Raw genomic sequence first — 27924 nt, 5'->3', positions numbered from 1 at the left:
AATGATAGAGTGACATAAATGAAATTCATTCAGATCGTAGTGGCAAATGCACTAAAACATTTTGTACTGCAATATGTAGCATAGAAGTGAAGCACATGAACTGTACACGGGAAGGTCCGTGAATCAGACTCGTAGGCTGGATCCAATGATGTGTTTGTGGAAAGGAAAATGGACTTACCCAGTTGCACTTGCACAAGCAACAGAGCAACTACAGCCGCAACACACAGCCCTTGGTTATTTTGACAAAAACTATATTAATGTGCATACGGGGCAAAGGAATGTGCGGCAGACAGTTACCATGATCTCATTTAATTTGATTTTGAAACTGAATCAGAAGAAATTCCTTGTGCTATGCCTCACAAACATGGAAAAACAGTAGGGATACATTTGCATTTACTTAGTAAAGGAAGAGACTGCAGAGAAATTGAGCTTTGCCACTTGTCCAGGTACTGTGGTGCACATGGAAGTCTTCTGTGGGATCCGACTCTGCAGTCATGAACTTACTAGGGCTTCTATCAGACGGCAACCAAGATCGATTTTGCCCCCACCTCAGGGGCTCCTCTGATCATAGAGCAATTAGGGCAATCATTCCACACCACATGCTTTTGTGTGGAACTTCCCCCCTGTGTGTGTACCTTTTACAGACTGCTCTGCTTTCACCTTTGAACTTGTGCTGTTGTGCTGGAGCAATGAGACAATTTAACACTCCATTGGTCCCCGTTGGCTTATGCAGTTACTGCCCTCAAAGCCCACCAGCAAATCATACCTTGCTCATCTGTCTGTCCTTTTGATTGGTTAGTTGCTTTCCTGTGTTAGACTGGTTGTTCTGATTGGCCGTGCTGCCCTCCTTTCCCTTTTTGAATTATGCTAAAGTATGCTAAAGAATTCAGCTTAGCTATGGTCATGGCTGATCACAGCGCTAAGGGAATATTGCTTTGGAAGGTTATTGTTCTTCAAATCACCCTTAGGCCGGTCCTGTACTGTTCATCAATAAAGAATTTTGTAATGTTCAGACTCCATTCATTTGTACTGTTCGCCAATATTGTTTGCAGAAAATGTGTGTGAGGGGGAGGGAACCATATACTGTTTAGCAGGGGTCATTTACTGCAGGAGCGCACAGGAGCGGAGCTCCGGCAGTAAAGAGCCCAGGGGGCAGGCACATGCAACAAGCCCCGCCCACTGCTCCCAGCAGCCCCGGGCCACGAGGAGCACAAGGATCTGCGTGTTCCCCCCCCCCATAGCTAGCAATCCAAAACAGTCCAGTGGAGCCTGAGCAGTGAGTGTTGCCTTCTGACACACTTCTGGTGATACCAGGGGGTGTGACATATGCAAATAAGTTATGCTAATAAGTTATGCTAATGAGCTCCTGCACGTCTTTTTCTACGAAATGACCCCTGCTGTTTAGGCACCTCTATTCGCCAGCAGAGATTGGGGTGGCAGTCTCAGCTCACCCACCCACTCAGGGCTTGTTGGGCTGCCAGGTCCCTCACCGCTGCCTTGGCTCGCCCATCCCCACTGCACACAGAATTTGAAAATGGCACCCGGGCATGATGCTCGAGGGTGTTCTAAGGAATGTTCCATGAGGCAACAAGGCAATGACTGGCTGCTTGTTTCGGGCCTTCTGTTCAGCACATGCACAGTCTACCACTGGCCTGCTGTAAGACTTGCATACAATTTTTTTTAAAAAAGAATCATTTCCCATCCTATCTAAGGTTGCCAGGTCCCCTCTGGACACTGGTGGAGGATTGGGGGGGGGGTTAGGTTGCCAGATCCAGGTTGGGAAACCCCTGGAGATGTGGTGATGGAGCCTGGGGAGGACAGGGACCTCAGTGGGGTACAATGCCATAAGGTCCACCCTCCAAAGTATCCATTTTCTCCAGGGGAACGTATCCCTCTAGTCTGGAGATGGGCTGTAATTCCGAGGCATCCCCATGTCCCATCTGGAGGCTGGTATCCCCAGGGCTCTAGTCGGGGGGGAGCTCTCAGGGACGGAGCTCCGGAAGAGAACCTCTAGGGGGCGGGGCGGTCACGTGGTGAAGCCCCGCCCCCTTCTTTACCCCGCCCTCTGCTTCGATCCTCATTCCGTTTGGGAATGAGGATGAAGCAGGAGGGTAAGTAGCCGGGCCTTCTGACACACTTCCAGTGATGTCAGGGAGTGTGGCCTTCTGTCACTTCCGGTGATGTCAGGGGGCGTGGCATATGCAAATAAGTTATGCTAATGAGTTATGCTAATGAGCTCCGGCAGCTCTTTTTCTACAACAAGACCCCTGGGTATCCCTATTCCCACCCCAAGACAAAATGGCAACGTGGGCAGAGCACTGCGAAATGGCACAGGCATTTCAGACTGGTGAGGTTTCAGAAAGAGGGGAATAATGAAAAAAACAGAACATCAAAGAATTGTTAAGAAGCTTGTGTGGAAACGTTAACAAAGGGGAATTAAACTGGAACATTAAGGCTCTCTGGGAGACACCTCTCTCACTGATTGTAATACAGTTCAATGCTATTCAGCCATTTTCTTCATTGCAAACCACCATCTTTCTTTGTGTTTGGTGTCCTGGGTGATGATGATGATGGAGAAATAGGTGAAAGCAAATTATTTGATCGTTGCCGAACTTTAGAAAAATGATATCCAACAGATCTGGAAGGGTAAAAATTTCCAAATGAAATTGAATTGCTTTAGACCACTATGGAATTGAGTTTCCAAAGATGTAATCCCAAAATGTAAAATATGAGCTTTTGCAGATTTCAGTTCCTATAGAAATGCACAAAGAGCCAGCCTTTCGGGCAAGGTATGCCGACCTTTATACATTATACTATCATTTCCCAAAGACTGATAACCAAAACCCAACTGTTCCCCCCTATTAAAATTACATTTAAAAATCCTTGCTGGATCGAACCGAAGATCCATTTAGTCCTGCATTCGATTTCAAGCTGTGAATGATTAATCAGATGCATGAAATCACTTGCAATCCCTGTGGTTTGTATGCCCCAGCAGGTGCATTAATTGTGATGTGCTCACATGGAAAGCAATGCCCATGCAAAAAACAACAGCAAACAACCCATGCACCTTATCATGTCTATTGTGTGGCTTTAGATAACAATTCTTTGCCAAAGTGTATGATGAATGCAAAAGGAAGTTAGAGTCCCTTTTTCTTTGTTCAAACAATCTCCTTTGAAAATTGTCCCGAAACACAGCGCTATCAGGCTCAGAATGAAAAACCAATTAACAAACACTAGTAGCGAGTTAGTAACACATAGTGCAATCCAGAAGAAGAAGAAGAGAAGAGACTGGATTTATACCCCACTCTTCACTACCCAAAGGTGTCTCAGAGCGGCTTACAAACTCCTTTCCCTGCCCCTCCCCACAACAGACACCCTGTGAGGTAGGTGGGGCTGAGAGCTCTGATAGAAACTGCTCTTTTTCAAGAACAGCTCTTATCAGAACTATGGCTTGCCCAAGGTCATCCAGCCAGGTGCAAGAGGTGGAGTGGGGAATCAAACCCGGTTCTCCCAGATTAGAGTCCGCGCACTTAACCACTACACCAAACTGGCAGAATTGCACCCTGTGATGGAGCCAGAAGAAGAAGAGGAGGAGGAGGAGGAGGTGGTGGAGGAGAATGGATTTATACCCTGCCCTTCACTCAGAGTCTCAGAGCAGCTTAGAAACTTCTTTCCCTTCCCCTCCCCACAACAGACACCCTGTGAGGTAAGCGTGGCTGAGAGAACTCTTTCCAGAGCTGTCCTTGAGAGAACAGCTCTGACAGAACTATGGCTTGCCCAAGGTCATCCGACAGCTGCAAGTGGAGGAATGGGGAATCAAACCTGGTTCTCCCAGATTAGAGTCCGCACATTTAATCACTACTCCAAACTGGCAGAATTGCACCCTTCTGTTTCCATTGAAGTCAATGGGCTTAGAAAGATGTAACTCTATTTAGGACTGCACTGTCAAATGCTTCCATTTCCTGCTTGTGCTGCCACAAAGGTGGGAATCTGAGTCATGTTTCCTGGCTAGTAAAAGAGGTGGGAGAACAGTTGCGCAGGAAGGAAAGGGGCTTTGTGATATTTGCTCACGTAACAAATGAAAAGCACACAAGGCTCTTGGAGTGGATAGAATTTTCCAGCCACCTTTCCTCATTGCTTATTTAACAGCTTTTCTAAGGAAAGTTTACACAGAGAGACAGACAATAACAGGCTGTCCCAGGTCCTACCTTGTTAGCTGTGATGATGTAAAATAAAGAAATGAGCTTGGAAGAGGTGAACGTCCCTTTCCTTGTAATTTCCCCCCAGCTTGATTACCAGCAAAAACTCCTCTTCAGTAAAAGACTCATGTGGCTGGCCACACATGGCCTGTTGATAGGATGTAAAGCACAGAGCACACGCGGTAACCAAATTGGCTCTGTTTTTAATAGATAAAGTGTGTATTCTGGGAAGGGGAAAAAACAACAGGCACCTGGTGGCTGGTGACAGTTCTATGAGGCTGTCAGAAGACATGTGCCACCCATAAGAGCTAAGCCATCCTTAAAGTTCACAACAGTTCAAGCAGCTCCAAAATTTGCTAAGAATGTCATTCTTTGGTAAATGTCCTCTTCCAGCTCTTGCCCTCAGTTTGTTCAGTTAGACTAGATTACCAAACCGTATCAAGCGTAAGCACACAGCCAGGGAACCTGTATTTGCGTGGTACAGGGCTCTCCAACCTTTCTGAGTCATCTTTGGAATTCTGACATAGGGTGGTGGGCACAGCCACAAAATGGCTGCCACAGAAAGCAGAATCAAGCATAAAAGATCTGCCACGGGAAGCGGAACCAACCACAAAATGTCAAGAAGTGAGGTTATGCATAACTGTAATAGGAACACTTTTAATATTTCAGGCAGAAGCTCTGCTTAACAGGGTGCCTTGTAAAATTAACATCCAGTTTAGAGATTGTGTAATACACCCAGCTTACCTTCATTCATGCAGTGACCATCCTTGTGCTGTGGTGGCAGTTGCTGCTGAAAGTAGTTGTTTAAAAATCTGCTCAGCCAATAAGAAGCCCTTCTGGGGAAAAGCCCCACCTGGCCTGCCGGCTTTCTAAAAATAGTTGTCACTCAGGCACCAGAAAAGATGTTCACTGGGCACCAGGCTGGGAACCCCTAGTATAGTGATTACATGAAGGTCTCTTCTACTGAGTCAGACCATTGGTCAGTATTGTCTACTTTCACAGAGCAGTAAAAACATACAGCCACATCCTGCCTAACTTTCAAGAGAATCCAGTTTGCAATCCAGGTTCAGACACTTCTCAAATAAACATTTATTGTAACATTAATGCAGTGACCGGCAGAAGGTCCTACCGGGCACCATTTGCCAAGTTCTGGTGGAGCACCTATTGCCTGCTTGTTGCCAGGATTCTAGCGAAAAACGGGCTAGGTATGTCTGTGTTCTTAAGCACTCTTGTTTTATAATCTCAAAACCCAATGATAGAACCCATGCATTCTAGTAATCCAAAGGGAATGATGTCATAGACAGGCACTCAAAGCTTCTAGAACAGTGTGGCAAACAACAGTTAAAAGAGGAAGACACTAAAGAAAGCTAGATCCAACCAGGGCTATAGTTTTAGTAGACATGCCATAATTTGAACTGGCTCTCTGGAGAAAGAAAGAATATAAAGGAACCTCCTGCCCTTCTGGATAATTATACAACATAAATACAAGCAGGAGTTTATACAATATAAATACAAGCAGGAGGAGGCTTGCCACCTTCAGACAGCTAACAAAAGGGAAAGTGCTGCTGCTGTCCCAGGAAGAGTTCGGAGGCGAAGGGAATGATGGAGAGTTCTCAGTCAGTGCTTAGTCCAGCAGTTCCTGAGATTGACAACACAGATGAGACAATTCCAGATGCTGAAGAACCAAATAATGGTCTCGGTGAGGAGAGTAAGAATGAGATGAATGAACAGCAGGAAAGTGGAATTATCGACCAAGTAACAGAGGAAGGAGACCCAGTGAAAACACTTTCAAGTATTGAAGAGGAGGAACCATCTCTGATCCCCGAAACAAAGACAAGTATCTCTAGCAGTCTGAAAGAGACTTTAGTGTCTTCCAGGAAACAGTCCTGCCGAAGCAGTCATTCCCAAAGAAGTCAACAATCTGTTGGCCGCCAGTCCCTACCAAGCCCAATGCCTCTTCAAGGCCCGATGCAGCCTTCTGAAGATGTTGGCACCAAAGGAAGTGTCGCTTGGCTAAACCAACGAACTGGCAAAGAAATGAAATGCAAATTTAATCAGACAAGTTTTATTTGGGAAAGAAAGCCTCTTGCAGAAATTCTACACCCTTCTAGTAAAACACCGCAGCTAAGCGAAGATACAGAGAAAGATGAGACAGATGCTCGGGAAACTGTAACTCCTGTTCAGGATACAGAAACTGAGCAAAATGCCATGCAAGAATCTGCCCACAGCATGGAACCTTTAGAGGGAACAGGCGGTCAGGATGGTAGCCCATCGCCAGTGGAACAGGAATCTGAGCATGGTCAACAGCCAGAAGAACAGGCATCACAACGTGGTAGTGAGCACACACTTGTGTCCCAGCCCCCACAGGACAGAAAACCTGCCCAAGTCCAGCCTCCAAATGATGCTATGATGGAAGGGGACATCAAGTTGATTAGCAAAAAAACAGGCAAAGAAGTGAAAAGCAGTTTTAATCAGACAAGTTTCATCTGGGAAAGAAAACCACTCGCAGAGATTCTGCACCCTCCAAGTGCTTCTCCTGAGGTAGGAGAAATTAAACAGGCAACAGTGGAAGACATTTTGCCCAGCACTCCACAGGTGGAAGAACAGGAATTGCAACATGGTAGTCAACAGCTAGAAGTACTAGAATCCAAACAAGATGGTGGACAGGAGGCACCAACAGAGGCACAGGAGGCACCGGAAGAAGCTCCACAAGCGCTGGAAGAGGCACCAGAAGAGGCTCCAGAAGCTCCTGAAGAGGCACAGAAAGCTCCAGAAGAGGTTCCAAAAGAGGCACCAGAAGCTCCAGAAGAGGCACCTGAAGCTCCTGAAGAGGCACTGAAAGCTCCAGAAGAGGATCCAAAAGAGGTGCCAGAAGCTCCAGAAGAGGCGCCAGAAGCTCCAGAAGAGGCACCAGAAGCTCTGGAAGAGATTCCAAAAGAGGCACCAGAAACTCTAGAAAAGGCACCAGAAGTTCCAGAAGAGGCTCCAGACGAGGTGCCAGAAGCTCCAGAAGAGGCACCAGAATCCTGATAGGATAGTCAATGGTGAGAGGGAGGGGAGGTTTTATATAGCGCTAACAGAGAGAAGGATTGGAATCATCAAGGTTAAGGTGGAAGTGAACTGCCCACAGAATAGAAATCACGATGCAGCAGTCAGTCTCAGAAAAACAGCCAGCAAGTAGACCTTTGTGAAGGCCGCCATCAAGGTGCTGTCTTCTTGTTTCTGGAATGCAACAAAGCTGAAGCACAGCTGAGTCTGGAAGCAAAGTAAAAAAGGAAGATAACATCCCAGCCACATTTTCCTTGAAGAAATAACGCAACTCAACAGGAAAAGAACCAGCATATTTTCATAGACAAAGGAGAACCACACTTCACCCTGTAGGTAGAATGCACCGTTGTAGGAGGACCAGTGCAAAAATCACCTGGACCCAGAAGTGACATGGCAGATAGAGAAGTGGAACGACCAAGGAAACAGGAACCCGCCAAAACAATGTTACGATAAAAAAATAATTTGACCAGCTTCTTGAAGTCGAGGAACCAGAAACCGAAGCACCTTTATGGATATAAACATCCAGCTGGAACAGTCAGATGCCTTCAGGTTAAGAACCATACAGAGGCAGCCCCCAATGAGGTTCAGACAGCAGTGTGCAATCTTCACACTGGAAGAATTATTGTGTGCCAGGGATGATGAAGCATTACTCAGCAGCTGAGTGAATGTGGAAGTTTTGTGGAGGACCAAATCTTCTGTAGCGCTTATGCACTTGTGCAATCTCTCTTCAGACATGTCGTTTCAATAGAGAAAGTACGCCAAATCCAATTAGACTCTTGGCATCTCAGAAGATTCACAGCACGCAGCACTAGACACCCACTGGAAGTAGATAGAACTGACGATATTCCTTGTCTGAGCTCTTGTGAAGGGTCAGCTATTAAATAGCATTCTGGAAGGCAGAAATATCTGTTCAGCAGACCTGTAAGAGAACAAAGACACACAGCAAAGGGCAAGCCATTTATAGGACTGCAAACACTTGATGGACAAAACGACCTTCCTTTTGCACTTATGAGACTAACCACACTCCAAACTGGCCTAGCTAATAACTGAGGAGTCGAGTGGTGGGAACTGTGGCTGGAAATGCAAAAATAATGTACCAAGAACATGGTGGGCTTCCTTTAACAGAAAGACATCAATTTTTGAAATCTGGGTTAAGAAAAGCAGAAGTAAAAATCATTTCGTTAAATCTGTCTGGTGACGGTCTTTGTGTAAATTATTTTTTTTAGCATGTGCAAGTGCTGTCAAGTCACAGCTGACTTATGGCGACTTATAGCAAGGGGCTTTCATGGCAAATGAGAAGCAGAGGTAGTGTGCCATAAATAGGGACCACTTCGGTGGGAAGGTAACAGCGTTCCGTGCGCTTTGGTGTTTAGTCATGTTGGCCACATGACCATGGAAACGTCTTCGGACAGCGCTGGCTCTTCGGCTTTGAAACGGAGATGAGCATCGCAACCCTAGAGTCGGACTCGACTGGCTTTCGAGCAAGGGAACCTTTACCTTTACCTTCCTACAATGGAGAGAGGCTTCCACCAATAAAGAAAAGTTTTTGTTGAAGGAAGTCTTTCTCTGCTGGAGGAAAACTTGTGGTGGGAGCCATACAAATCCCAGCCTTTGTCAGCTTTACAGGATTGTTAGATCCCATGGAACTTGACAGGAACTGGGGAGTACTTGTCCTTCCTGTGGGAGGTATCAGAAGAGCTAGGATCAATGTGAGACAAATTCAGATTTGAGTAATCTACTTTTAAATGCAGAACTTTTCAATCTTGCTCTACAGTCAGCAACTGCAGTGTTGTAATCCCATGCACGCTTGGAGTCGAACGAGGCATTACTTCTTACATGCCCAGCCCTGCAGCCCCCAGGTCATTGCAGCTGCCGAAAACAGTGCACCATGGGGTTGGGCCCCAGGGAGGCAGGATTACCTCCTCCACCCACACCACGGTCTCTATAAGAATCAGGCCCATCTGCGGTTTTTACACAGGAGTTGTCACCGGCACTCGTAGCTGCACTATGGCAGCAAGTCCCCAGGGCAAGCACATGTAAAAAGTAACATCTACTTTGGCTCTTAGGAGTAAATCCCACACTAAATGTTCAACCTATGTCTAATAAATAACCACCCAATACTTCGGCACAGCGACTGTCCAAAGGTCACCAATTGTAAAAATATGACAAAATTCCCATTTGGAAATTAACACCCTTAAAAGAACATACAAAACCCCAGGTCAAAAGCCCTCATAAATGAGATGTTGCAGCGTACATCCCTGATAGCAGTGCCACAAGTTGAGACTAGTGAGGGAAGCCCCGGAGTGACACTAGTGTTTCCTACAGCAAGGTTGTAATGGGTGGACAATCATACATTCGCACAAGCATCTTTAAACCCTCTATGCATATGCAGCTGGGACCTATTTCCAAGATGTGCTTACAAGGGTTTCATAATTTTTACATATTTATTGAGATGCACTCTCAATGGGGAGTGACATTAGCTTACAACAGCATTCTCGTCTTCTCCAGCATTCTCCACCCAGCATTCTCCACCCAGCAAACTTCCACGGCACAGTGGGGATCCAAGCCAGTGTGGTGTAGTGGTTAAGAGTGGCAGGCTGTAACCTGGAGAACCAGGTTTGATTCTCCACTCCTCTTCTATATGAAGCCTGCTGGGTGACCTTGAGTCAGTCACAGCTCTCTCAGAACTCTCTCAGCCCCACCTACTGTCAAACCCTGCTTCACTTTGTTTGCTTCGTTTCTCATAGGTGTTGGGAGGGAGGGAATTCCTGTAGGGCGGGGAGGGGAGTGAGTAAGATGAATGAGTGGGAACTGTCTGCTTCTAGGAGCCATAACTTTCCTGCAAGATGTACCTCCTCTCCACTTCCCAGGGAGAGGTGTCCTTGAAGCCTTTTGGTGCCAGCGTAAGCAGTAGATAACCAAACCATATTATTTTCCCCTTTGGTTGGGATGGCAACGCTAGGCGGAGTGTTTGTGACGTGTGTATGTGAGAGAGGGAAGGGGCTCTGAATTATCTATATTAAGCATATGCCTGCCAAAATTCTCCAGTTCTAGCATGAGTGATGTTCTGGATCATGCATATATCTCAATAAACATATCACTGCCAAGAGAGTGTTGTTGAGAGTAACTTGACCGGGGATCTGACACCTACCTCACAATGTGCCTGTTGAGGGGAGGGGAAGGGAATGCAATTGTAAGTCACTTTAAGACTTCTTAAGACAGAGAAAAGCAGGGTATAAAAACCTCCTCCTCTTGGTCTCTCAGGGCCTAGTCCAGTGCTGTAACGACCACACCACACTGTTGAATTTTTGCTGTTGAAAACACCAGTGCAAAACTGGTTCAACAGCAAGGGTTAGAGTCATTTTTGATACTTGTTGCATTTGGGAACCCAAATACAAAGCTTATGTCCACGTTGAGTGGTGCATATAGGTTGAAAGCAGCATTCTCTCCCCCCCCCCCCCGGTAAGGGTGAATAAAAGAATATCACTCCCAGTAAAAATTGTTACACTGCCACAATGATTCCCAAAGATATACAATCTTGCAAGCACAGAACATATGAACTGAATTAATTAATAAGGACCTACAGCACCAACAGTTGACTGGAATGTGAAATATCTATTTTTGTCGGACTAGGAATGTTTAATGTGGAACTGGGAATAATTACCTATATATTTTCACATTTAAGTGGTATGAAACCTCTCCCCCTTGAGATTATGTTGTCCAGACTTTATCAAGGTCATTTAACCAAACTGACGCAGTCCAGGAAACAGTGGGATGCCTTACCACGTGTACTATTTCTATCACTGGGGTCAAGTGGACACACCATAGACCTCTGGGCTGAATTTAGAGACTAGTAAATGTCTAGATCTGATATATTGCCACTTGCCTGCTGGTGAAAGAGAACACTTAGACTAAAGCTTAGATAATGGGAACAGCTCATCTTATCTTGTTTAAGCATCTTATCTCTCTACACAAAATAATATAGAATCTATACACAGACCAAACGGGGAGGATTAATAAATCAAATTTTTGCTAACTAACATCCACAAATCAAGTCTTACAGTCAATTATATAATAATGCAAGTCTGTCTGTCTATCTAATTCTGAACCTGGCCACAAATTGAAGATAACCCCCCCCCCCCCGGATATTTTGCATTTGTAGAGGCAGCAACTGGAAAGGCTCCAGTCCCCATTTCCTTATATTTTGGCAAAAGAAGTGGCAATTTATCATAAGGAGTGACCCTCGGCACCGTAGTATTCAACAATCTCATCTTGCCATGCAACAAACAGCCATATCAGAATATCAACTGCAGTCACTGTTTACCTAAGCTACATCAGTTGATTTCTATTCATCTCACAATCACCAAACAGCTGAAAGGCTACACAGATTGATGTAGAGGAAAGACTTATATGCAAGAGTCATGGAAAATGCTTAAAGATCATAAAACAAACTCTGTAGAATGGGCACCTAAGGAAGAGAAGATGCTTTTTATTGTGCCTTACTGGAAAGTACGCAATGAACATATGAGGAACTCATTCTGCTGTTCCCTTTTTCAGTGTAATATCGAGCATTAAATCAAGCTTAGTGGTTAGATGTGCACGTGATGTTTCTGGAGGAAATACCAGAGCTCCTCCTGAGGATCAAAATGACAGATCAAGGAAGATAAATCCTGTTCTGTGGGAAACCAAATAGCAGCCATGATGACCCAACTGTGGGAAGAAAAACATCGGTGGTACCAACAAGGATTCAAGGCCAGCTTGTGGGTGGGTCTGTCTGTAGGAGTCAGAGAATGATAAAGCCAAGTTTCTGCAGCTGATGGGTGAGAAGGTTAGTGGTAGGCCACACAGGCAAGCCAAGTAGGACCCGGTCCATGTACTGTAGAGCACCATTTTAGTTTGTATTTATTGAAGTTTTAATGTATTCTATGTTTTATCTCGGCGTGGCCGCTTGTTAGCCACCCTGGGCCGTATGGGTAGGGCGGGATATAAATCCCCCCCAAAAATAAATAAATAAATAGAAGAAAGCCTGACAGGCCTGAGCAGCAACTTATCCACATGAAAATCTGAGATGCATCCACACTACAGGTTTAAACTAGTTTCATATTTCTTCCAAGATCTAGGAGATTGGGGGTTGGATCCACATCTGCCATGGAAGCTCACTGGATAACCTTGAGCCAGGCCTGTTTGATCAACCCAGTCTACCTCACAGAGGTGGTATTGTGAGGATAAAATGGAGGAGGGAAGAACAATGTGAGCTGGGGTATAAATATCTAAATAACTATAGGAATATTAAAACCAGACATGCCTATGGATTACATATTCATTTTGGATCTTCCCTACATCAGCTTTCCGATATGTCAACACACAAATCTCACAAGAAATCCTTTGGGAGGTAGAGAAAAGCCTATCACAATTTAAACAGATTTCAGTTTTTAATGAATAACCCCTATCCCTGGAAGCAGGGTTTATTTTCCATATTTCACACTTTATCCAACAAATTTAAATTCAAAGTGATCATGATAATAGATGACACATCATCTGCAAAAATCATCTTTCGAGAGGAACATATGGGATGTCATTAAATTGCAACTCATTCTGCTGAAAAGGCAGAACGGGAGATGGCTGAACTCCCCCCTCCCCCCAACTATTACACATCCCAATTCTGAGAACGACAAAAAGAGCACTATTCTCCCACCCAGCCTGGCATCTTTTGGTTTTCGAACGAGCTATGAATGGGCTTATCAAACCTAATGGGCCATGTATGAGGTAGGGCATATGAGGCAAACAGCTCCAATGGGCATCAATCAAAAAAATAAAAGAAAAAAGCTTTGAAAATGCCTGGCAGTGTTTTGCAATTATATTGCTGCTGGTTTTTCATCAGGGAACATTGAAGCAAACAACTCTGCCATGGAACAACAGCAGCTGCTCCAGTTCCACCGATAAGCCACAAAATATTTCATTCTTATTTAAACATTGGTCTTTGTCCATTCACCAAGCTGTTCATGTGAGCAGGGCAGCGAGATGGGTTTTTTCTCTGGAGGGCGGGGGGCAGGGGTCCAATAGCCATTTACGTAGTCTAGACCAGAGGTGTCCAACATATGGCCCCTGGGCTGGGACTGGCCCTTCTAGGGCTTTTATCCAGACCATGAGCAACTGGTCATTGCCTTTATTGCCAAATGACAGAGGTTGTGCATGATGTCCCTGTAGTGTTCCAGTGCTAATGAGCAATGGGTGCTGGAAGTGGGAGGGTGAGCATCAGGGAGATACTTGAAGGAAATACCGTAAGAGTGTTACTATCTTAAAGCATATTTGTATTTTGAGTGAAAAAATATCATTCATTGGGTTTGCCTGTGTCTTTTATAAACTTCATATCTCCGTTTAAAACTTGGCATTACATTTTATGGCACACACGGCCTGGCCCAACAAAGTGACATTTATGTCAGACCCGGCCCTTGCAACAAATGAGCCAAAGCTGTTTTCAGATTCTCTGTGTATTAAGAGACGAGAAGGGTAGCTTGTGATGCGATGTCCTAACCTACCGATAACCCTGAACCTGAGGGGGGGGGGGTTTGCTGAAGGTGGTAGGCACTCTGTGTGAGTGGAGAAGGGCGTCACAAACACGAACCCCTCATTCTTTGCAATCCTGCTCAGACCCCCCTGCCTAACTCTGAGATTTCAGAGAGTACAGCCACGTATTACAAAGCTTACATCTGCAGCGGTGAGTGGTAAAGCTTTGCACTGAGTGCTAGAAGGAGAGGCAGAGCCTAATTAAACTCCCTTCCTGAAAAATGAGAGCTGAGGTTTTCCAGATGCAGAACTTTATGGCCAATATCAATATTGTATGCCCAATATCTGTGCTCACACTGTACAATTGTACCCTTGAGGCCTGCCTCGCTGTTGCCCAAGAGCTCCAGTTCTCCTGCCTGACTGTGCCTCCCCCCTCCTCCCCCCCCTTTGTGGGGGCGGGGGCGGGGGGGGGGAGGGAGAAAGTAGTCTCCTCTTAATGAGAGAATGCGTCAAATGGCCTTAGCAAACTTGCATCGGCCGATCAATAGTTCACAGATGTGAGATGCTATATAAGATTGCATGGGATCAATGGTGTTTTAAAACAGTTTTGAATTAGCTTGCTCTTTTCACTGTCATCCAGAAGCCTCTTTTGATCAGGAATGTTCAACATGTTTATGAAGCCAAGCCTCATTTGAATCTGCGTATATTTCCTTAGATTAAAATGCCCACAATACCATGAATCTCTGAAGACATGAAATGTTTTTAATAAGGCAGCAAAGGGGCACTCTCAGAGATGCCAAGAACAAAGGCACTCCCAGTCTCACAGTTCTAGATGTACACAGCTATACAGGACTATTAAAATATACAGTTTAAAAATACCAACCCTTCTGCATTACCCTGGAAGATACGCTTCTAGCATGTCGAAGGACCCAAATTAACGGAATATATATTTTTATTTCTCTTCTTAAAGCTATTTACAGAAAAGATAAATGCCACCAAACAGCTGTCAGATCTGCCAGAAATGTATGCGTTAAAGAAAAGCTGAATTTGTATATTTACACAGTTAAAAGGTGTAGAAACAACTGTAGTAACGGGGGGGGGGGGGAATAGTTTATTTCAGCTTCTAAGCATAATTAATTTCCCTGATTACAGCCCGTTTCCTATAGGATTGAGAATACAGCTTGTACATCTGCACTCTGCAGGTGTACATGTGCTGATGTGCATGTACCCTTAGAGGAGAATGATGAAAATAGAACGGAGTTCACTCAAGCAGCCTTTTATCAAGGAAACTGCTTTTGCTTTATGGAAGTGAAAGGAACTCAGAATGTCTGCCAAATAATTTAAGTTTGCCCAAGCAGCAACAGAACAGACATGGCAGCTGTCCTGTTCTTCAAAGTTTTCCCTTTCCAGAGAAATCAGTTGCTTTAAATACACCAGCAGTAAAAACTTTATTAATCCTTGGGGTGAGTGCTGTTCCAGGGTCGTGTTTTAGTTCCCGCTTGGATTGTCGTGATGCATCTCTGGAGTATAGGTAAGGAGAACCACCATGACCCACAGGTGAAGCAACACCTAGTAACAAGAGAAATGAGAGTCAGTGAATGGCAACGAAACCATCAGCAGCAAAAACCTCCCCATCCAGAGCCCCACAGGGCTCCAAGGTCCATAAGGAGCACCACACAAGCAGGGGCTACTCCCATCCACTGAGCACAGCACTGAGCTACATGCTTGAGGTGAAGCCTCATACATGCAAACAGGGTTCTTCCCATGATGGCAATAACTGGGGGGAGGGCGAAGCATCACACAGTCACATAAACTATCATGTTTGTATTCCATTCTCTCTCTAAAGAACTCACATATGCACAGGTGGGATCATCCTATTTTATCCTTACAACAACCATGTGAGGCAGGTTAGGCTGACTTAAGCCTGAATCCAGACTACGTTTTCTGCCTATGCAAGGCACTTCTGACAGTGGAACAGAATTTTTCTGCGCCCCTCCCCCCCGGCTGCAGCCCACTGATCATCCTGGAATGCTGTTCACGGGGCACACGGGCCCCTTAGAAACAGCATGAGGGGGAAATCAGGGGTCTGCAGCAGGAGGCGGGAAATAGCGGACGTTACCCCCACCCCACCCCTTCCGTTAGCAGAATGTTTAGTCTGGATCCAACCTGTAGTGACTGGCCCAAGACTACTCAGCACATTTCAGAGCTGAGTGAGGATTTAAAATCTGATCTCTCCCCCAAAGTTCAACACACCACTTGCTCCACACGATACCAGGTCTTTATCTACTTGCTGCAATGGCCAATGGGAGGCTGTGTGAGCACAGGATCTTTGCCAAAGTCTATGACAAACACTTTCTGTGAAACCCCTTCCCCCAAATTCTGACTTTTTATTTCCACCTAAACCAAGAGCACATACACTCAATTTTGTCATGACAAAGGCTTTGCATGATTGCCCAGGAAAAAGCTTCCTTCCTGACATGTTCCGAAAAGCCTTTCAAAATGCACAGTGACCCTGGCGCGAGGCTCCTGGAGAAAGCAACAATGATGGCTGAAGAGACTGCAGATTAGATCGGGAGAAAGGCTGATGCCCTGCTGATTCACGCTGCAGATGCCAACTGAGCTTAGATATTAGTCTGAGAATTGTGACTCTTAAAAAGCCACTGATTGTGGGGCAGAGGGGCTGTGAATAATTTTAACAGTGGAGGGAAATTTACAGAGTCCATTTGATTTAATATTCAGAGCTAGCAGGGAGAAAAGATGCTGGATGAAAGGGTCAGCCTGAAGTGTTGGTTCTGGTCCCCTGCAGCACCTCACTATCTTGCAGCCCAGAAAAATGGCACCCCTATAACCTCAGCGTGTTTTTTCAAGAGAGGTAGTTTTACAGCCTTGAAGTGTATGATTTTAGCACTGGGAATATTTCAGTAGTGAAGCCGTACAAAAGGGATTTCTTATGTAACTATATAATTTACCTCAGTTAACCACAGACTTCTCTTCCCTCTAGTGGAAAATGGTGGGAAGTTGACAGCTGTTTTGGATCCCCCCCCTTCACTCAAGAAATAAAAACAGGTACAAGCCTGGATCCTGACAGAAATACTTGCTGATGGAAGGTTTTCTGTCAGTGAAGCATGATTTACTCATGTTCCTCCCCCACTGCAAACCAAAATGCCCCCTGGAAATACTGATCCCAGAGGGACAAGATAACAGCTCCAGGATGAAGGGAGAGTCAGAGGGCTGATATAGGAGAGGGGAATCAGCAAATATTTCTCCACAGGATCTGACCCACATTCTTTTTTGGGGGTCCCCACAGCAGCAAAAACTCTAGCTGTACAGACGGCATGCAACCATTGATCTGGGAACACCAGATTTATAAAAGGCACACTTCACAGACAGAATCCTGCAATCCTGTAACAAGTGACCCCCCCAGGCATTGCTGAGGCTTGTCGAATCTGCCCCAATGTTCACCTCAAATCTGTCTCATGTTAACCATGTCAACTTCCGAATCCCAGTGCCAGGAGGCAGCATCAGGGGAAGGACCTGGCCTCTATGCCTCATTATTGGCCCTCTAGAGGAACTGGTGGCCGCTGTGTGAGACCAGATGCTGGACTAGATGGACCACTGGTCTGATCCAGCCAGGGCTCTTCTTATGTTATGACTGTACTGAACACTCAAAACATGAACAGAACTAGCGTGCTGGCGCACATGGTCCAGGATAGCACTGTACATGAAGCAGGTTGACACTGGACAACATGAGACCAGCTTTGACCCTGCAAGGCACGGTGGGGTGTTGTGCGAACCTCTCTGACAGTTTTTCCACCCTGCCAGGGGGTTAACGTGTCAGACTCAAATGTGGAAAAACCCAGCTTCGAATCCCCACTTGTGCCATGGAAGCTTGCTGGGTGACACACCCTCAGCCTCACCTACCCCACAGGATTGTTCGTGAGGACAAAATGGAGGAGAGGAGAATGATGTAAGCCACTTTGGGTCCCCAGTGATGAGGAAGGTGGGATATAAATAAAGTAAATAAACGAACAAGTGTCATTCAACAAGGAAACCACTGATACCGTGCTCCACCACCACCCCCTTTACTTTCACAGAAGCAAACTATGGAACTTTTAAGCTCTTTTGATGTCTGGGAGATGCAGTCACAAGTACAGCTGCACTGATACACACAATGGTTTGTACAGCTACAACATAAAGTCATGCTAACATCTGATGTGCTGCTCAACTCCTCCAAGATCAGGGCTGTGTAATCTCCTTATGAAGCGTGCCAAAATGCTAAACTTAATTATAGCCCATTTCTTATGGATGCCACTCGCTGCCTGTCAGATCAAGATTACAGACGATAAAAGGGAGACAAAAAGACGCAACACTCTTCAGTAAATCAAACAAACTCACCATATAAATGATTACAAACACCCTTGCAATGGGATACCGTCGTAGAAAGATTCCTAATCGAATGCTGTAGCCAAGATAAATATAGCATTAGAGAAAGAAATATTTCTTTTCTTGTGTTTTGCTTCATGGCAAAAATTAATCCCTTAGTTCTTTTCTGGATGCTATTTATGTCCTTCAATAAAAGCCAAGCCTTCAGCACTCGATTTTTGTTCCGACTGATGCATACAGCAATCTAAATCTTCCTAGCTATGACTATTATCTCCATTTACAGTCCCCCTTTCTCACTGGGACTCGAGGAGGATTACAAATACAATCCAAACTATTACATCAATTCTCAAGCAAATTATAAAGTATTGTAAAAACATCCGAGTCTAACAGCAAGGATTCCTGGTAAAACAGAATAAGGCATTGGACCCGGGCAGATTAGAGGCATGAGAAAGAATATTCAGTCAATCAGTGAGCAGAGCACAAAGGATAACAAAATAATTTGGTCTATCAGCAAGGATTTTTCATAAAACAAAATGATGCAGTGAGACTGGGACTGAAGAACTGGGAAAACAAAACAAACAAAAGCTGTGTTTAAAGCAATGAAACAATCAATATAGATAACATTTATCCCTTGTATAAAACAATTCAATCTAACCACAAGATTCTTAGTAAAACAAATTATTGCAATGAGGCTGAGAACAGAAGAACTCTTGTCTAAGGTTACAAAACAATCAACGTAGGAAAAGTTTATTCCTTATAGAAACTACCCCTCCTGAGCTGATCCATTTCACTGTAGTTTTGCTCCCTTTATAAGAATGCCCACCTGAACAAGTCTGTTCTGCACATTCTGCAAAACTAGAAGCGGGGGGGGGGCTTCCTCAAACGGGCCACGGGCCACTTTCAAAATAAAAATTCAAAATGGAGGATTCCACATCATTATTAACAAAATAGGAAAGCTTTAATATGCCACAACATGTAGGAAGCAGGAGGGAGAGAAGGCAAGCACAGTAATGCCAGAAAGGTGTAGTAATTTCAGTGCTTCACTTCTGTGTTATACTGAGCATGATGCAAAAAACCACATCCCTCCCAGTATATGCATTACGGAAGACAATGGTTGAAGTCTAGTCCAGTGGAAAAGCTCGCAGGAGGAGTTGGTGGGACAGAGTGGGGGGAAATTTGGGGGGGGGGGGGGGAATCCACAGAAGCGGTGCCATCTGTAGGCTCTGCCACCATCTCCAGCCCCAACCAGGCCTTACCGCAGATTTTACTCCATTAGTAAAATGGAGTAATGCAAGTTTCTGCAGAGTACTATTCATTTAAGAAACGCAACTGATGGATTCTTTTTCGATAAATTATCAAACAGCCTTGAGAAATGGCCAATAAAGTTGATCCCCCCCCCCCAAGTCAACATCAACTGCTACACTGAGAGAGAACTAGAAAAGGGAGGCAGGTGAAGAACACAGCATTGACATACCAGCTTCTGACAGGAGTAAAGCCAAAGTAAGCCTATAAAATGAAGCATCTGTCTTCTACCAAGTCATACCATTGGTCTGGCACAGTACCTATCATCTACTCTGACTGACAACAGCTCTCCAGCATCTCAGGTCAAGGTCTGTCACATCACCTACTATCTGATCCTTTTGACTGGAGATAATAAGAACCGAAGCTGGGATCTTCAGCATGCAAACCAGATGCTCCACCACGGAGCCAGAGCCCCTCCCCCTTTGCTTACAGGAGAAAAAACAAAGCCCACAATGGTACCATTTCCTCACCTGAACTGGTCTATACTGCTGGCAGCTTTGCGGACTCTGCCATACATCCCCGCCACATTAACGTCGATATCACTAAAAAGGACAGGAACATTTCGCATACGAGTGCCTAGATAAAGGGTTTTTTAAAAATAATAATAATAATAATTAGTGCCAGGTCTCTGGAGAGGCGACATACAAATTCACTACATAAATAATAAGCAACAGAAAACCAACATATTAATCACCCCTACATAGGTTTTTAAGAGTTCACTGACATTTCTGTAAACTGGCCTGCAGGCTATGTAGTGCCAGGAGAAAAATCCCTGAACAAGTGGTAACAACATGGCAACAAAGGGATCATGTGCCGAGTTCTTGTGCACACACCCTTGGTATCTTCTCAACCTCACAATCCATCCATGACTGGAAGAGGAGACAGAAGGCCAGACAAAGATCCTGGTTTAGTTAGTTGCTGCACAGAACACACAAAATACAAAGACATACACAAACAGACACACAAAATACAGATTTTTAAAAGACGGTGTCAAAAGAACCAAATGGCTTCATGAAAACAGCAAGAACCACAACCTCCAGCAGCTCATTCCAAGACCCTTTTTGTGCTGTCAAGTCGCAACCGACTTATGGTGACCCCATGACCAGGAGGTTTTCAAGGCAAGAGATGAGCAGAGGTCAGAGGTGTTTTGGCCCTTGCCTCCCTCTGCATAGCAACCTGGGTCTTCCTCGGTGGTCTCCTGTCCAAGTACTCAGCTTAGCTTCACAGCTCTGATGAGATAAGGGCTAGGCTGGCCTATCAGGCTGCAAGACCTTACTGGAATTAAAAAAAACATTTTTAACCCACTCCAGAAGGTCTCCAGGTGTTAATCTCGCCCTTCTAGGGGAGGGAGTTTTGCCGTTTAGGGGCAGCAGCTGAAAAGGCCCTCCTGTGAATTCCTGGTAACAGAACCTCATGCAATGTGGGTTCCTGCAGGAAGCCCTCCCCCACCCCTTAATCTCAAAGGTCAGGCAGATTGCTGTGAGTGAGGGAAGTCCTTCGGATTAGTTGAGGCTCAATATTAAATCCAACATGTGCTGGGAGGGTGGTTGGAGTGCATAAAGAAGAGACTTGCTCCCACTGTGGTTGACTGTACTCTTGGTACAGTGGCTTCGGTCTTTGTGGCAGCTACTGGACTGGATCCATTTAATATCTAGAACTGTGCTATCGTAAATGTGTCTAGACAGCAAAGGTCAGAAGACCAGTGATTACAATAGCACAATATCTACTGACTGGAAAAGCCATGGGGGGGGGGGGGAGTTTACTGAAACTAGTGTTTTAACTAATCACTATCTCGACAGAGACCAGCAGTTAGATACATACATCTCAGGTCCGCACTTGAACAGAGAAGCTGTTTTAGAGACACCTTGCTCAAGCCACCTGGCTTGATGTCATGAACGTTCCTAGTCTGAAGGTTCCTAAACTCTGGTTGGTTGTACACCAGCCCAGATGGGATCAGATTTGTCAATTTGGCAGACATTAGCTGGTGCATGCAGGTTCAAGCTTTACAGATTGCTGGAGCAGATTATCTTGAAGATTCTTCCGATCCTACAATTCTACAGAAATTAAAATGACCCTTGGCTTTAAAAAAAAACGATTTCCCATTCTTTGGAACACGCTGTAACTCACTGTGCATCAAGAAAAGTACACTGGAATGAGTAATGAAGTGGCTTGCTGGGGACAACTCCAACTAAAATCCACCCCAATTCAATGATGCATGCTTTCAGCCACACATAAATAAGATTCTATCATCTCTGGTAGCTTCAAACAGTAGGGATGGGGTTAAATCTAGTTACGGATTGTGCATAATTAAAAGGGGGGGTTGTTAAAAAAAAAACCACACACATCAAATCAAATTGTTAAATGCTAAAAGTTTCTCCCAAAAAACATACAGTAAAAAGCACTTATGAACTGCAAACTAAGTAGTGTGAGCAATTTTTTTACTACACAATTACTAAGCAGCTGACTGCAATTAAATTGAAATGTTCATGATTTCTTAAAGGCTGTTATTAAAATCTCCTCAGATTAGATATTAGAACCCTGGAAACATTAATCAACATGGCACTTTCTTCCAAATGACAATGTTTCAGAAACAGAGGAAAAGTTTTAAACCCCTGAAAAGCATTTTGGACATGCTGACAACTTATTTATTTATTAATTGGATTTATATCCCGCCCTCCCCGCGAACGGGCTCAGGGCGGCTCACAATTGGCGGCACCATGTGCCAACATTAGCATAAAACATTTAAAACAAAATAAAACAGTCATACCATAAATAGGCATTAAATACAATTTAAATACAAGAAGTGCTCGCAGTCGTTCTTCAATCAGTTTGAGGTGGCATACACTAAGGTGTGATACTATGGTCCCGATTTAATGGAACTTCGGCCTCTCACGGCGCTGTGGCTCGATCTCAAAAAGGGCCCAACCTATTACCATGATGTTAATGACAGTAATAGTTGGTGGTAGTGGTGGGCGGCTCCTAGTTAAAAGCCTGGTGGAAGAGCTCCGTTTTGCGGGCCCTACGGAACTGTACCAGGTTCCACAGGTCCCTGATCTCCTCCAGGAGCTCATCCCACCAGGTAGGGGCTGCCACCGAAAAGGCCCTGGCAACAGTGAGCCTGGCATCTCTAGGGCCTTGGGGTAGTTAGCCAATGTTGTGACCCCGACCGGAGTGCTCTCTGGGGTATGTATGGGGAAAGGCGGTCCCTCAGGTATGTCGGACCTTGGCCATATAGGGCTTTAAAGGTAATTACTAGCACCTTGAAGCAAATTCGGTATGCTATTGGCAGCCACAGCAGTGCCTTCAGCAGCAGAAATACATGGGTCAATTCCTTCTTCTGCAATCTTCACAGAAGATCAGATTATACAGGTACTGCCTTGTGCATAGTGTATAGCATAATTAACTCTATGCAGTAACATTCCTGATTTACCTGGCCATTTTCTGTGGCATTTGAGGCCTGGACAGGATTGAACACCACATCTGGTCACAGTGCAGTAGATGACAAAGGCTTAGATCCTATGAATGATTGTGTATGCTTATATAGTTTCTGCCACAGAGAATGCGTCCTCTTTCTGTAAAATTTCCAGCTGTACAAGGGTCCACGGAAGACCAACGATCTTGCACAAACGGACGGTCAGGCAGAATGGAAACATTCTGCATGGCAAAGACTCATCTAGCGTGCACGCAGGAATCCTTCATAGAATCCAAGACACAGAGTTGCATGGATAGGTATGCAAATTCAACACAGAGTAGGAACAGACCAACCCTTTTCTTTCTTTATGCATTTCTACATGCATAAAGGGAGGAGGAAGATGTGATTTTCACCAGTTCCTCCATCCTATGACAAATGACCTCTAAATCCATCTCCCAGCTATTCCTGGGGGTCCCCTGAATCCCAGAGGTAGCATTGTGGGGGTCATTTGGGGCTACAGGGTGGGAAATATGGATGTTGTTGTGCTTCATGGTCAGAAATCTTTCCATTAGTGAAGCTTTTAGGCAAGATCCCAGGCTATATATGGCTTCAGTCAATGTATGTAAAATACAACAATTAATTTAAACCATTTTTAGCCTTCTTTATTTGGCTAAAATGGCTGCAAGGGCACCGGCTGTTCTAATCTCTCCATCTTTAGAAAAGGAAGAAATTGGATTTATACCCTGCCCTTCACCCAGAGTCTCAGAGCAGCTTAAAATTTCTTTCCCTTCTCCTCCCCACAACAGATACCTTTGAGGCAGGTGGGGCTGAGAGAGCTCTTTTGTGGACTCCTCGTGAGAGAACAGCTTTGAGAGAACTTGTGACTGACCCAAGGTCACACCAGCAGCTGCATGTGGAGGAGTGGAGAATCAAAGCCGGTCCTCCCAGATTAGAGTCTACAGTCCTAACTACTACATCACACTGGCTCTCGCTGGCTCTTTACCTTCACTGCTGTCAATTCCAGGCATGTTAATGGAGGGACCGTTTGCTGAATTGCCTTGGACAGCCTTCAGCTGCTGCTCCATTCGCTCCAGCTGGTAGACCAAGGAGTTCTTTTCCGTGCTGAGACTCTCCAGCACGGTCTGTTTCTGAATTAGTGTTTCTGTCAGCTGATGTAGCCTGTTTTCCAGCTCAGACTGACTACTGCTGCTCAGTGTTTTGTTGGTTAGCTGGAAGGAAAACACAAGAAGAGATGGTACAGTACAGTGTAAACGGATGTAAAATCAAGATGATTTACATAAACTGGTTTCCTCTTTGTACATCTCCTGAAGAAGCAAGGCTTGACAAATGATGGCTGTAACAATGCATACCTAGATCTGCTTGAAACTAAGCTTATGCAGCCTCAGAGAATAATTCAAGAACTTTGGACAAATGGGACGGATCCAACTGTTCTCCAAGGTGCCCTCCCCTTCAGTCTCAGGAAGCTCCCTCTAACTTCAGTGACTCTTCCGCCACATCAAACGTTGCTCAGAGGAGAGGGAGGAGCCACCCCATAAGGTTGGATACAACTAGCTCTTTTCCTGACAAAGAAAGGAAGGAGGAATCCCCACTGACCCACCAAAAAAGGACATGCTGGGGATAATGGAACCAATGTGGGATGGGGAACTGGGTGTGATTGACTTTTATGGATCACAAACTGGCTAATCAATAGTAAACAGAGAGTTCTCTCAGTGGAGGGGGGTAAGCAGTGGGGTACCACAGGAATCAGTACTCAGTCTGATGCTTTTTAACTTGTTCATTAATGATTTGGAGTTGGGAGTAAGCAGTGAAGTGGCTAAATTTGCGGATGTTGTTCAGGGTGGGGAAAACCAGTGAGGATTGTGAGGCACTCCAAAGGGATCTGTCGAGGATGGGCGAGTGGGCGTCAGCGTGGCAAATGGGGTTCAATGTGGCCAAGTGCAAGGTGATGCACATTGGAGCCAAAAATCCTAAATATAAATACACGTTGTTGGGGTCTGAACTGGCAGAGACTGATCAAGAGAGAGATCTTGGAGATGTAGTAGATAACTCACTGAAAATGTCGAGACAGGGTGTGACTGCAATAAAGAAGGCCAATGCTATGCTGGGGATTATTAGGAAGGGTATTAAAAACAGATCAGCCAATATCATAATGCCCCTATATAAATCAATGGTGTGCAATTCTGGTCACCACACCTTAAAAAGGATATTATAGCTTTGGAAAAAGTGCAGAAAAGGGCAACTCGAATGATAAGAGGGTTGGAACACTTTCCCTATGAGGAAAGGTTAAAGCGCTTGGGGGTCTTTAGCTTGGAGAAACGATGACTGAGGGGTGACATGACTGAGGTTTAGAAGATTATGTATGGGAAAGAGCAGGTAGAGAAAGAGGTACTTTTCTCCCTTTCTCACAATACAAAAACTCGTGGGCACTCCATGAAATTGCTGAGCGGCCGGGTTAGAACGGATAAAAGGAAGTACTTCTTCACCCAAAGAGTGATTAACACATGGAATTCACTGCCACAGGAAGTGGTGGCGGCTACAAGCATGGACGGCTTCAAAAGGGAATTAGATAGGCATATGGAGCAGAGGTCCATCAGTGGATATTAGCCACAAGGTATAGATAGGGACTCTGGGGCAAGTGATGCTCTGTCATCTTGGTGCTTGGGGGGGGGTCAACAGTGGGAGGGCTTCTAATGTCCTGGCCCCACTGGTGGATCTCCTGATGGCACCTGGTATTTCTGGCCACTGTGTGACCCTTTGGCCTGATCCAACATTGGCATCTCTTATGTTCTTATGACTGAAAAATCTAGCTAGATCCAGCCCACAAACTCAATGCCTTCTGCACCACAGAACTATCTATGCAGTGATAAAGGATTCTATTTTACCAGCTGCCAGCACAATGTGCTCGGGGAGATGGATCTTCCTTCCCCAGAGTCTCCTTGCCTCACTAGCAGGGCTGGCCTGTCATAGAGAATTTTAGGCAACAGCCTAGAGCGGCCCCTTAAGAGTGGACGCCCCATGGCTGCTGGCCTGCCGCCCCTCCCTCACCTAAACAGGGTAGGCTGAAGTGATGCAAGTGATGCAAAGGTATTCTTCCACGAGTGGAAGATGTTGTGTCACCGGGAAGGAAGGGGAGCTGGTTCTGCAAGTTCCGTGGATTTTCCACTTGAGTAGCAGTCCTCAGGCTCTCCATACTTCATTGTTCCCAAAGGTTCCCTGAACTGTTTTTTTCAGCAGCACGGAAGGAGCAGAAGACGGGGGAGGTGTGAACAATCTGTTCTGCAAGCAGATCCCTGCTGGCAGTAAACCGTTACCTGGTTTCTAAGCTTCTGAATTTCTTCTTCTCTGTCTGATATTCGACTTTGCAATGTATTCTTTGTCCGGTACAATTCTTCTTCAGTATAGCGGAGCTCCTGTAAAATAACGTTGGGGGAATGAGTGTGACTTTCTCCAGGACATTTCTATACCTCTGACATTACATCATAGCACCTGATCAGAAAACTAGCTGGATAAGCCAACAGAGTAATACTGTACAAAGTAATGTTGGAAGCTTAAACTTGTCACTAGAAGAAGAAGGGGGAGGAGAAGGAGATTGGATTTATACCCCGCCCTTCTCTCGGAGTCTCAGAGTGGTTTACAAACTCCTTTCCCTTCCCCTCCCCACAACAGACACCCTGTGAGGTAGGTGGAGCTGAGAGAGCTCTTTCGAGAACTGCTCTTTCAAGAACAGCTCTGACAGAACTATGGCTTGCCCAAGGTCATCCAGCATCTGCAAGTGGAGGAGTGGGGAATCAAATCCCGTTCTCCCAGATTAGAGTCTGCACACTTAACCATTAAACCAAACTGGCTAGTAAACTCTAGTATTTTTTGTGACTAGTTTTGTGACTAGTTTTCTTGCCACTTAATTTTAGATATTATCAGTGCTGCCATAGTAAGAGGAGAATGGTGTGTGTGCCAAACAGTCTTATTCCAGTAATTAAGACCAGCCTGCTAACCTATGAATGATCACTTTGGCCATCACTGAGGCCAACTCACAATACCAGGTCATGAATGGGAATGCCAGAGCTAACTAGAAATTTCGCTAGCATGGCATTCAGGAGGACTGATACACTGCTTTCACAGCTGGGAAGATGATCACGGTTTCATTCTACAATGGTCTTACTCTAGTGGGTAACCTAGAAATCATGAAAAAAAAAAGATCATTAATCTAGAATTTTTCTTGCTCATTAGATTTTTTTCCTTTTGGTAGGGAGGCTTGTATTGGATGTCCAAACCAACCTTTCCATCCATGTGTGTGTGTGAGTGTGAGTGGATTATGTACTGCTTACACTTGTGGCTGGCATGGTGGGCACTCTATACTGACTACCACAGGGATATTCAGTTGTCAGAGCTGCTGTTGTTTTCAAACCCAAACACTCAATTATTGCCAAATAACAGTGGACGAAATTCAAGGGAACTTGCTGGATGCTCTTTCATGTACCATTACAAGTCAAAGTGGATGAGGGTTGGGGGATTTAACAGAGTTCCTGGCTCACAAAGTCAAAGAACAGGCTTCAAATGGACTGCCCATCAAAAGGACAGTCGTAATAGAACACCCCACCATATGGTTCAATATAGATTTTAAACATTATGCAGCCAGCTCAGGAGAACAACTGTGGAACTGTTGCATTTTCATGAGGTCAGTCTTGCCGCCATCTAATTAATATGTAATCTCTGAAAGGAACAAGTAATCCTGGAAGATAAATGGTTCCCAGAAGGGAAAGGAAATTAAACATCTACCCTCTGATGAAACCTTCTTCAATTCGCAACAGTTATTCACAGAAATATATATACACATTTTTAAATTCCTGATGAGATAGCAGAAAACCAGTCACGTTTCCAAGTGCATATCAGTGGTTCTCCAAAGTGGGTGAGAGACCATATTTCATTTTTCATATGTGTGTGTGTGTGTGTGTGTGTGTGTGTAGGGACTTCATCAAGGTCTCGCTTATGTGCAAAAACCACAAGCTGTAGTGGTTGTTGTGCCATATGTCTGCTGCAGACCAATTACAATAC

At 45.0% G+C, this 27924-nt stretch overlaps 1 protein-coding gene across 1 annotated transcript in view; it reads right to left on the bottom strand.

The window, feature by feature from the left end:
* Positions 1 to 14753: 14753 nt before the first annotated feature.
* Positions 14754 to 27924, bottom strand: part of GOLGA5 (golgin A5) — a 29728-nt gene continuing 16557 nt past the window's right edge. Inside the window, exons 9-13 of the mRNA XM_015427174.1 lie at positions 26184 to 26282; positions 23855 to 24080; positions 19910 to 20015; positions 18150 to 18213; positions 14754 to 15323 (exon numbers count right to left, since the gene is read on the bottom strand). Coding sequence (XP_015282660.1) covers positions 15243 to 15323; positions 18150 to 18213; positions 19910 to 20015; positions 23855 to 24080; positions 26184 to 26282 — 576 coding nt within the window. The 3' untranslated portion in view covers positions 14754 to 15242. The remainder of the gene's footprint in view (positions 15324 to 18149; positions 18214 to 19909; positions 20016 to 23854; positions 24081 to 26183; positions 26283 to 27924) is intronic.

Source organism: Gekko japonicus, unplaced genomic scaffold (genome assembly GCF_001447785.1).
Source record: "Gekko japonicus isolate JY-2015 unplaced genomic scaffold, Gekko_japonicus_V1.1 scaffold256, whole genome shotgun sequence".
NCBI classification, from domain to species: domain Eukaryota; kingdom Metazoa; phylum Chordata; class Lepidosauria; order Squamata; family Gekkonidae; genus Gekko; species Gekko japonicus.
Note: the sequence above shows the minus strand (reverse complement) of the source record. Positions and strands in the feature narration are given on the sequence as shown.